The sequence below is a fragment of the Paramisgurnus dabryanus genome, chromosome 13, assembly GCF_030506205.2.
Source record: "Paramisgurnus dabryanus chromosome 13, PD_genome_1.1, whole genome shotgun sequence".
Taxonomy (NCBI): domain Eukaryota; kingdom Metazoa; phylum Chordata; class Actinopteri; order Cypriniformes; family Cobitidae; genus Paramisgurnus; species Paramisgurnus dabryanus.
In genome coordinates this window covers 36,028,966-36,040,918 of record NC_133349.1, presented here as the reverse complement: position 1 = coordinate 36,040,918, position 11,953 = coordinate 36,028,966, and the positions used below count along the sequence as shown (strand labels likewise).

Genomic DNA, 11,953 nt, shown 5'->3' with positions numbered 1-11,953 from the left:
CATTGCGACATAAAGATGGAAATCAGTGTGGAAAGTCTCTGTGGAAGAGGAACATACCATGCATCTTTGAAAACCTATTCTTGTACGTGTTGCACCTTCTCCTATCATGGTATATGTCCCTGTCTTATTTTAGCACAACAGCTGTTTGGAATGACTGATAATGAAAAAAGGTGCTGTTCTGTTAATCAAAATGTTGATTCTGATTTAGATTTTGAGCAACAAGACAGAAGTTCTGACTTCCAGAAACTAGAAGACATTCTTGAAATAGTCAAAATGTGGCAGACGGTTCCAGAGAACATTAAGAAGCAAATAAATGATCTTTATGTTAACGTGCAACAAGAAGACAGAAGTCTTTTGTCAAAAAGGCATTGTACCAAGGACCTTTCAAGGAAGATACGGCCACTCTTCCCATGCAAAACAAAACATCAAAAGAAGAAAAAAACACTAGCAGCTTCAAAGAAAATCTGTATTTCTGCCTCAAATACAGAAGGCTTCAAGAGAAGAACAAAATTTAAAAAAGCAAGACAATCAAAGCAAACAAATACAAGACTTGATGCAGATTAGCTTGTTTGAACATTTGGGATCAAATTAAGAGTGATTTTAGTATTGTTAAATCTCTATGAATGAACTGAATGGTAAGTAAATGTTAAATACTTAAACTACAAGATTAATTGTCAATAAAAAAAAGTCGATTTCAATTTTATATTTTTTATTGTAGAGTATTACAATTACAATTAAATATCACAATAATTTCTAATTATTTATGGTGGTCTTGAGTGATTCTGTTTAAAGAAAATTTTCCAATAAAACATGTTTATTTACTTCTTTACACTACATAGGTGTAAAATTTAGCTTAACACTGGGCTGGTTTTGTAAAATTAACGAGAGAGAGAGAGAGAGAGATTAACTATAGAAAAGTAGAAATACTCAGTAGAGGTAAAACTTAAAACAGTAGTCTACTGACTGATTTAACAAAACATGAACATTCACAAAAGGCTGAAAGCTGCTGCTAGTAAAACTTTTCTCTTACTACATTTCATTTTAAACTCTCTATAATGAAACCCAAGACACCATCAACTGCTTGTGGACCAAATGTGTGGGTTAACAAACTGAAGGGTGAAGTATTGTTCAGGCTTGATTGCAAGTTAGCACGTACAGCAGCAAGAGCTGTCCTTTAATGAAAAAGACAAAACTGTAAAAATTAAACAGCCAACATATGAAGAGTTTCGTTGCAAAACGAGATAACCACCGTTTTTTTAATTGTTCAGAAATCTCGTTTTTTGGTTGTGCATTCCAATTAATTTCAATTCAACTGCAGTTGGTTTGTTTTGATTTAAATCTTCATAACTTAAAGAATACAGCTATGTAGCACCATAAAACAAAATAATAACATGATAATATAATAATAAACATGTTTTGACAAAAATGTTAAAAAATGGATTTATCTCGTTTTGCAAAGAAACTCTTCATATACTAACAACAAACATAACTTTGCATTAAGCAATGGCACTTTACCTTGTTATTTCTGCATCCTGGTAACTTATGTCCTTGCGTACCAACTGTGGACTAACATTTTGACAAAGGCTTTTGGTTAGCCCAGTGGCTAGGTCTGTAGCCTCCCCCTCTGTTAGTGCACTAAAAATGCTGGTCTTAGTTTTCACTTTCTTGGGAAGAGTGAGGACTATTTCAGGTAAATTTTTCTTGCGTCCCTTTAGAATAAATTATTAGAACAAGAGAAACAAATAGTGAAACAAACATAACTACCATAATAATATATTAATTTTATCAGTGTACTGTAATTATAAACTTACTCCTAGCAGATCTCTGAATACATTAGAGGACATGTTCTCCCCTTCTATTCTGCGCTGAATTTCTTCATTTGTAACAACATATTGGGCCTTTCTCTGGCCAGTGAGGGCTAAGCGTCCAAAAACTTTAATGCCCTCTCTGTGGTTATTCAGAGAACAAACTCCACTGTCAATTGCCTCTACTTCCTCGCTTTCACAAGCTGCATCACTTCCCTTGTCAAAAGTTTGTGGCTCGCTGTCTCCCTTGATGTCTTGCTCTTTTTCCCTCTTCAAAGATTCCCCTGCCTTGCGTTTTTTACCCTTTGATTGGCCTTTTTTCCCCTTCACTTTGGCTGTTTTGTTAGTTTTTTTTTTCTCCTCCCTGTTGATCCTGATCATCTGGGGTTACTCTTGTGCTTCCCTCTGTCTGCTTACTTTCTTGACTTTGTAGAGGCTGCAACATAAAATTGCCACCTACCATATAAAGCAATAGAATCAATACATTTCATGAGAAAATTAGTTACATTTGGTGTACAATAAAGCAATAAACCCCAAGAAGCAGTGGGTTACCAGTGCCTAAAACCCCCTTAGCTGTTATAAAATGCACTAGTAACCCAACACTTCGAGGGGTTTATTGCGTTTATAAAACATTATTTCATATGCATAACGTTAGCGGGATTTTATAAAATAAAACACAAATAAGTAATTATATTAGTACAAATATTACTCTTCCATCAAACAAAGTAGTTCCTCAGAATCAAGTGTGACTGAAACAGAGCGCAGTTCCCAACCAACACAGACGCAGCAAAGACACGATGAAAATATAATTTAAGACTGTGGTGTTTATTTTATAAATCAACATTCATCTAATTTATACATTAACATTTATATTGTGCAGCTGTTGAAGTGATGATCAAATATTCTTGGAAGCATGCTTAACTCTTTCCCTGTCGGCGTTTTTTTTTTAAGTTGTCACCCAGTTTTAGTTTAATGCCTTACAGAAAAATTATCTTCTTTAAATAAACATGAAATATCAAATCAAAGATTAGACCATCCACTTTCAAACAAAAACAAACAAACAAAAAAACGTTTTATCCTACCTTCATTTGTTCTCTTATCATCTCTCAATTTTTTTTGCTAAAAGCGGAAATAATTTCATTTTTGTGAAGAACTTTTGTAAGAGATCAGATTCAGAGCCTGATAAAAACATGCTGTTTTCAGTGTTGAGTGAATATGCGTCAGTGTTTAAATTGGGTAAGATCGCCACCCAGTGGATAATAGCGGACGTATGAACTTGAGTTATAAACTTTTTATCTTTATCGTCGAGATGACTCAACAATATTTATTGACATTTATCTGGATATCGCCATTAATTGTGCAATTGTAGACAAATAAAAAATATGATTAAAGACTGTGGTGTTTATTTTCATAAATCAGTACGCAGCAACAGTGGCGCAGTGGTACTTATGTAATGCGGTCTGAACCGTGGGGTATATTTTATGAATGAAGAACCAGAACTGCCTGTTTTATAACTAAATGTTTGTGTCGTATGAGAGTTCCTTATCATACAGATCATCCTTGTTTACACTCACACTTGTATAAGCGGTACAGAACCGTGCTTGTTGTAAGTTGCAATTGATGTTGTTGTAAACTCCCCTAGAGCTCAGCAGAGAATTTAAATGAACCTGATCAAGCAAATCTAGTCCTTTAGGCTTATTTGAATACTACAGGTATGTAGAGCAGGTTTGAAACACACTCTGGCCCTCCAGGAGCTGAGTTTGACAATGCTGGTATAGACCGTTTCATCGGACGCATGTGCATTGTGGTTACGCGCCTGGACGGAAGTGGCTGGTAACTATACTGACCTCTGGAACGGAACAAATACCCTTTTGGAAAATAAAAACATTTCTGTTTCCAAAAGACAAGGGGAGACAGTGAGCATCACTGTTAGAAGTGATGTGTTAATTTTTTACACATCTTTGTGCATTCATTTTAACAAATTATGTGTCATTGTGTTGATTTTGTTTTAAAATATAACAAGTTGTGTTAAAAGTAACACAAAATGTGTTGTTTTAATAATAACACAGAGATGAGTGGACTAAATGTGTTGTCCCAGAATCAAAACTAATGTGTTATTTTAACACATCCGTTCTAAGAGTGATGGATCACCTGTGCAGATTTGGCAGTCAGGCAAGAATTTAAGGATCTATATTTACGTTGTATACATTCATTTTACACAGTAACATTAGCTTAGTGTATAGAGACACAGCGCAGTTATGCAAATTTGAAAAGCACGCCCACCGGGGGGGGGGGGGGGCAATCCAACCGTCTCCTTTGACTTTGTTAGCGAGAGGACGCCTCCTTGTCATTTCTGGCTTATAACAAAAACAGAATAATGCCTAAAAGCTGCTGTGTGACAATATGTACAGCTAACAAGCCAAAGAACCCAGAAATACGTTTTTATAAGCTGTCAAGCAGTAAAACCCAGTCTTTAAGGAGAATAAAGTGGATCGCCGACTACATTTCCCCCTAGTGGACGCAGTTTTACTAATAGGAGTACTATGAAAAGTTGCCTGTTTTCCACTTTTGTGTCTTTAAACGCTTGTTTTTTGAGGTCGATAGCTTATAAAAAAAGTTATTTCTGGGTTCTTTGGCTTGTTAGCTGTACATATTGTCACACAGCAGCTTTTAGGCATTATTCTGTTTTAAGCCAGAAATGACAAGTAGGCGGCCTCTAGCAATACAAAGTCAATGGAGACGGTTGGATTGTTTCCCCCCCGGTGGGTGTGGTTTTCAGGTTATGACGCGCTCCACTCTGTCTCTATATCTATTCACTTTAGCTATGATTTGAACTAAGGTAATTTACTGGTTATTTATTTTGCTTGTTATTAAAAATTATTTACTCTAGAGGGACTCTTCTATTATTGAATATATGCGGAAATCTATCGGAAGTTATGTTTGGGCAACAAAAGTCATTTGTTTATGTAAGTGGAATACTGTAGCTGCTTGTTCTTGTAATTAAAATTACTCACCATTGCAGATTAGACATATGCCACAGAGTATTTGCTGACATCTCGAATGCCTGTGTGCACCACATTTCTGACAGCACACCTAAAAATAAAGCAATGCTTGGTATTATGCCACTTATTACAACATCAATCCTTCTAATTACCTTGTCTTTCATTAGGACACCCCAGCACACTGTGCACTTCATACTTCTATCTGCAAGGGAAAAACATGATATTAGTCATCATTTCTTATACAATTGTTTAAGTTTGTATGTCTTACATTTTTTAACAGTGAGTACCCAAGGAGGAAAATAGAGTGTAGCAGAGCTGTGCCCTCAGCTGAGGAATATCAGTAGAAGAATATCCATCCACAAATCCTTTTCCATCAAGCAGGGCCTGAGCAAACTAAAATATAAATGAATAAATTAACAGGCCTTTTGTCAATATTTATACAATGTATAAGTAAAATTACGTTCACTCTAATCAAAGGTCAATATTCTTTGGCCACCACCGTATATATACACATAAATGCACATACACTCTAAACAATGCTGGGTAACTATTGGACAGAACACATTGCTGGGTTAAAATGACCCAAATAATGGGTTGTTTTAACCCAACTGCTGGCTGATTAACAATAACTCAGCAGTTGGATTAAAACAACCCATTATTTGGGTCATTTTACCCAGCAATGTGTTCTGTCCAATAGTTACCCAGCCCTGGGTTAAGAACAACCCAGCATTTTGTAGAGTGAACACACACACACAAACAACATTAACATTTTACATATCTACCATTAGCACATGGATTCCACAAGAATGTCCGTCGTCCTGCCGTGGATGGGGCACATCATTCCATTTCCACTCCAGGATACATCCCTTTGCCTTGGCAAAAGAACTGAAAATAAAGTTATTAGGTCAAATAATCAGTGATGGACAAACCAAGTACTTGAGTTAAAGTACAGATAACCTAATTAAATATTTCCCCACAAAAAGTATTATTACTTGTATTTAAAGGAACAGTATGTAAGAAATTTATATCAATGAATCATAAAATGGCCCTGATATGTCACTAGACATTAAGAAATCATTTTCATTTCAAATACTTGTATCACTGCCAACAGTGGTCCGGCCATGATATTGTCATTTAAAAAGTGGAGTTGCAGCCCTCAACTGATGTTTATGTTGTCATTTTGTGTATTGGCCACCTGGGGCCCGTTCTTCGTACGTCGCTTAATACATCTGAGATCAAATGAGACATCCCATATGTTTAGATCTGGCTAATTATGATCTCGCTTATTTGGTTCTTTGAACACCACTGCTGTTGATGATTAGTATGGCAGGATTGAATTATCTGAGATCACTGCGCGTTCGTGCACTGCAAGAAAAGTCAATACACACGATAGTAGAAACACTGATCAGCCACGCTGTGATTGGCCAGTTGTTACAATGGCCAAGAACGCACCCATTTTTTAACCCCTACAGTCTGAGAGCTATTGATGAAAGGTTGTGAACTTTTTATGACACTGAATTTAAAAACCCAGTTAAAGCTACTTTTGTACATAAATCACCATAAATAATGTAAAATTTTCTGTAAAAATATAATCTTGATATCTTTATTATGCTTGTCATAGATTTAAATTACTGATTGTAATTAAAATTTGATGCTCCTAAAGTACTTTAAATCTATTTTAAAAACAGTTAAAATCCTGTTTTATCTGTTTGAAACAGCAACATAAAAAGCAGAATAAAAAAACACAGGTGGTGGTCCTGCATCTTCATGTGATGTGCTGGCAGGAGTGATGTCTCTAAACTGATTGATTGTACAGATCATCTCTGGAGGCAGCTGTTCTCTTAAACCTACAGCCAATGCAACAATTTCATTGCTGATAAATACAATTTTAATTGTAGTTTATTATAAGATTGTGTTGTCCTCTCTTTTGTGCAGTTGTAGATAATACACCAACACTTTTAGCAGTTTCCAAGAATGTGGTAAATAAAGCATGATGTGCAGTAAGGGAATGTAAATGTTATTCTACATCAAAAGATTATAAAATGCAACCGTTTCTGATAGCAATGCAGATGACAGTAAAGAAATCCTCTCAGATGGTAGTCCTTTAGAGAAACTATATGCAAGTGGTTAAATAAGTTTACTTCAATTGCATTATTCTTAACGGATTTCTGACTATATTAGCAGTATTCCACGTTAACTGAAAGTCCTGCATCTGCTGAGTCTGCACAGAAAAGTGTAGTAAAGAAGATAAAGATATATCTGAAAATATGTGCAAAAAACTTATTTGGTTATTTTGGTCATTTTTGTCACAGGAAAGGGACAGGGTAACATATTTGTAGACAACGTTTTAAAGATAAAACAGATACTAAACGAAAACCCTTTCATCCATGACATTGTAAGCTACTTGACAATCTAAAGACAAAACTAAAATAGGAGATTAGTTTATTCAAATGAAAATTATTTCACACTGAGTAAGAGTCTTTATTGTACATAACATCTATTAGTGCTGTGTATGATTGATTGCTGTTTTTATTAAGGAAAATTCAAACAAATTTAAAATGAATGTGATCAGCATGTTTGTCTTCTCATTCGTTTAAGAATACTAATCAAAACACCTGTTACACAAAAACAACTTGCACAAGTACAGAAAAAGAATATTTGTTATATTATATATTTTTAAAATAACATCGCTAAAAGATTTAATAAATCTATCCTTTTTTATAACGTGTTGAATTTGAAAAGCTCTTTATATTAATCATGCATCTTACGCAGATTGCGCTCGTATAATGGAGAATACGCGACTGCGTCAGATTTTCCGTATCACATCCGCTTAAAAAGGTACAAACTAATCTTGTTTACATGAAATAAGCCTGCTCCCGAGCAGGTTTGAGCTTACGGACCTGTTGCTATGACAGCAACTCTAGGATGAGCTTCGAAGAACCAAACGATCCAAGATAATGCCAAATCGTCAACAATCAAATCCAGTTAGCGACGTACAAAGAACAGGCCCCAGTTGTGTGATTGCAGTACCAGTTTTAGACACAAGTTTTGTGATTGCAGTACCAGTTTTGGCCACAATCCTACAAACTGTTCCTTTAAGTACATACAATTTCAAATAGTTTGCTCAAGTTAAAAAGTACTGATTGATACATTTTTAGCAAGAAATGTTTTATTACGAAAACTTGTCATGTACCCTACTGATAACTACTACTGAGAATGTATCATTAAAGTGTGAAAAACAAGTTAAAAAACATATAGACACGTAGGTTTGTACAATAAAGTTTGTCAATGTGTGTTAACAAGTATAAATATAATATAAAAACAATGTCACACTGACATGGTTGTATAAAACTTGCACGATGAGGAATACTTCAAGGAACCACTTGTACAAACTTGCATATTTGCACTTACATATTTGAGAACGCAGATAACTCAAAAACCTACACTGTCAGAAAAAAAGGTACAAAGGTGTACCTTTTTATACCTTTATGGGTATACAACAAATTAAAATGTTGTACCTTATGGCGTACAATATTATACCATAAGGACCAATTGTGTACCTTAAGGGACAATTTTGTACCAGTTCAATTTTAGGGGTACAAAACAGTTAACTGTACCTTTAAAGGTACACAATCGATCCTTAAGGAACAGTAAAATGTACAACATTGTATTATGTTTATATACCTGTAAAGGTACAAAACGGTACATTGGGATCGACAAAAAAGGTACAGTTTTCTACGGTTTTTTTTCTGACAGTGCAAGAACTATGGACTGGTTTCACAGACAGAGCTTCGCTTAAACCAAGCTCACCAACCAGTGAACACTGAAGAAGTTATTCTTGTGAAATTTGCAAGAGCAACGATTGAACGCTTCTCCAGAGAGGAAACCAGATCTGCATTTGTCATTCCTGCAAATATGTAATTCTGATACATGCAATGAGTATCCATTATGAAATAAAGGTATTTTTATCTTTATCTTTATGAATGTGCGGGGGTTGTGCATATTACTAACTGTAAAATGATAACCGTGTCAGGCTGAAACTAGCTAAGAGACACTTGCATAGCACCTTCCATTGCATTGTGCTGGGTGTATGATATGGCTCAATGTACCATGATTTCTGCATTTACATACACTGAAAGCTGTTACCAAAATGGATAGCCAGACTGAAAAGAATGCGGAAGAAGTTGTTCAAGTAGTATGTTGTTTTGTTACCAATGTTATTCAAAATATTTTTGTTTTCAACAGAATAAAAAAAACATATGGTTTGGAGCAGTTTGAGAGTGAACAAATGACAACAGAATTTACATTTTTTTAGGTAACATACTAGGATCAACTAAATAAGACAGGTAGAAACTTTGTACAGGCCAAAACATCGTTCAATGTTAATGTAAATGTATTACCTCCAGTTCTTAAGAATCTTCTCTTTCTTTTCATTTGTCTCACCAAATGAATCCAAGTATGTGACCTCTTGTTTAGTTAGGTCACAGAACTACAGAATAAGTACAGAAGATACAGTCATCTCATAATAATCCTCAAATGTCAATTTTTGTTGTTGTTGCAGGATGAAAAACACAAATGGTCATTTCTAAGCATTAGCTTAAAAAAATGGTACGGTATGATTTGGTGTACTTACAAAAAGTGTCCAGTGATTTTTATTTTCCAGCACAGCACCAATGACTCTCTCATAGCTTTTAAGTATGTTTTTCTAGAAAGACAGAATGATTAGTTATCAATTTTTCAAAGTTAAAACATTCTCTTACTTTAGGTAAATTTGTGTTCGTGTGAAAGATGATGCAAATATGTACTACTTGTGTGCTACATTCTCAGAGAAAAGGGTACAAGAAGGTACAAAAGCTGTCACTGGGGCGGTACACTTTTATACCTAAAAGGTGCATACTGGTTACTCAAATGTACCAAATGTCTGTACCAAAATGAAACATATTATGACATTTTTAAAAGGTATTTTGAAAATACAAAAAAAATTTTTTTACAAGGGAGCATGAAATTTCTTGGCAAACCTTCCTGCAGTTGGACTATTAGTCTTTACAACTTCTGCCTTGGTTACACTGGCTCAACCATTGAAAGTACTTAACCCAATGAAAACAATGCACATTTCTGTAATTCCACTTGGTGAGACTAGTGTCATAGCTTTATTATTTAGAAAGGCAAATGTCTTACTTATATTAAATAATAAATTATCAAGTATGTAAAATATTTAATGCACCTTGCAAAAGTAGTGACTTTTGACCCTCTGTGATCCGGACAGAATCTTCGTCATTGACTGGGTGCAAATACTCTACACATCCTGGTATTTCTTAATGAGAAAAGGTCTATTTTTAGTACCAAAATATAATTGTACTTAAATGGTTAATTTCAAATAACATACCTTGCAGATGATAAACATGAGGGCATCTATTACCTATTGATAATAGCTGTAGTTAGAAACCGTTAAAAAAGCCATCTGTCATTTAGAATGCGGTATTAACTCACCACATCTGGAATGTAACCTGGCTCATACAGTGCTTTTAAATGGCCAGCTGAAAGACTGTAAGGCCCAATACAGCCCACTAAGGACTCTAAAGTGCGATCTGTGTAAAGAAAGAAATTACTGGAAAAATTATTATAATTATTTATAATATGAAAATTCTAATTGCACCCTTACCAGTCATAATAAATCATATGTGATGCGACTGTAAAGTATCACTGTAAACAACGAAAGAGAAAAAAAACTGTTAACAAATATAATTCCAACAAGTATAACAAGTTCTCTAACCCAATGCATTACCTCATGGTCACAAGCAGGAAAATCTACTCTTAGACCTTTACATAGTTTATATAAACGTGCTATAAAAGTGTTTGATAAGAAACCTGTTAGATATCATCACTGTCTTGTAATTCAGAGGCATAACTTATTTACTTTTAGCAATTTTGTTATATTTTACAAATGCATTTTAATGTACAAAATTGTAAATAATCTTGCACCTCCACCATTAAATAAATTTATTTCATTACGCACCAATAAGACAGACAAGAGCATCGTTGAGAGGCGATTGTGAGGCGCATTTTGCAAAGACTGAGTTTGGTCGATCGGCATTTTCTGTAACAACAGTTAATATCTGGAATAATTTACCAACTGACATTAGACAATGCACCACATTTGTGCAGTTTAAATCACATCTAAAAGGTTGGTTGAAGGCATGTCAGGCTTGTGATCATTAATTATATAATGTAGTGAACATGTTTTTATATTTCTCTGTATATTACTGTTTAAATTGTATTTTATATTTATTGTGTTTAAATTGTATTGTATTTTATTGATGAATTGGTGTAATCCTGCCCAGGGACAGCAGATGAAATTTAGCTTTGTAGCTAATTCTGGGGTAGTATCATTACTGTCCATTGTCCCTGTCAAATAAAGAATTTAAAAAAAAAAACAATGCATTTAAACAGAAATTATTACGATGGTCCAGGATCAACACCAGCGAATTTAAACAGAAATGATTATGATGGTCCAGAATCAACATAAACGAATTGAAACAGAAATGATTATGATGGTCCAGGATCAACATCACCGAATTTAAACAGAAATTATTATGATGGTCCAGGATGAACATCAGCGAATTTAAACAGAAATTATTATGATGGTGGTCCAGGATCAACATTAGCGAATTTAAAAAGAAATTATTATGATGGTCCAGGATCAACATCACCGAAATTACACAGAAATTATTATGATGATCCAGGATCAACATCAGCGAATTTACACAGAAATTATTATGATGGTGCAGGATCAACATCAGCGAATTTAAACAAAAATGATTATGATGGTCCAGGATCAACATCAGCGAATTTAAACAGAAATTATTACGATGGTCCAGGATCAACACCAGCGAATTTAAACAGAAATGATTATGATGGTCCAGAATCAACATAAACGAATTTAAACAGAAATGATTATGATGGTCCAGGATCAACATCACCGAATTTAAACAGAAATTATTATGATGGTCCAGGATGAACATCAGCGAATTTAAACAGAAATTATTATGATGGTGGTCCAGGATCAACATTAGCGAATTTAAAAAGAAATTATTATGATGGTCCAGGATCAACATCAGCGAATTTACACAGAAATTATTATGATGG

General features: G+C 34.5%; 1 protein-coding gene across 4 annotated transcripts; it reads right to left on the bottom strand.

Annotated features, from left to right (window-relative positions):
• Positions 1–889: 889 nt before the first annotated feature.
• LOC135720968 (uncharacterized) lies at positions 890–10,115 on the bottom strand. Of its 4 annotated transcripts, XM_065243080.2 has the most exons (10): positions 10,032–10,115; positions 9,441–9,512; positions 9,208–9,296; positions 5,590–5,692; positions 5,095–5,200; positions 4,960–5,009; positions 4,820–4,898; positions 1,812–2,261; positions 1,516–1,709; positions 890–1,172 (listed from the first exon to the last, which is right to left on the bottom strand). In XM_065243080.2, exons 1-8 carry the CDS (start codon positions 10,083–10,085, stop codon positions 2,149–2,151), a joined length of 666 nt encoding a protein of 221 aa, XP_065099152.1. In that variant the 5' UTR covers positions 10,086–10,115; the 3' UTR covers positions 890–1,172; positions 1,516–1,709; positions 1,812–2,148. The 4 variants fall into 4 exon arrangements, with proteins under 4 accessions (XP_065099152.1, XP_065099154.1, XP_065099155.1 ...); XM_065243082.2 differs by lacking the exon at positions 1,812–2,261; XM_065243083.2 differs by lacking the exon at positions 4,820–4,898 and having other exon boundaries at positions 1,812–2,241.
• Positions 10,116–11,953: the final 1,838 nt, after the last annotated feature.

Bases quoted from the DNA above. Each gene is read 5' to 3' on its own strand.
- LOC135720968 (XM_065243080.2), bottom strand. From the start codon at position 10,085: ATGACGAAGATTCTGTCCGGATCACAGAGGGTCAAAAGTCACTACTTT. The intron at 9,513-10,031 runs GTGCATTAAATA...CTGTCTTTCTAG, and splicing joins AAAGTCACTACTTTTGCAAG to AAAAACATACTTAAAAGCTA. The intron at 2,262-4,819 runs GTGAGTAATTTT...TTTATATGGTAG, and splicing joins CATATGTCTAATCTGCAATG to GTGGCAATTTTATGTTGCAG.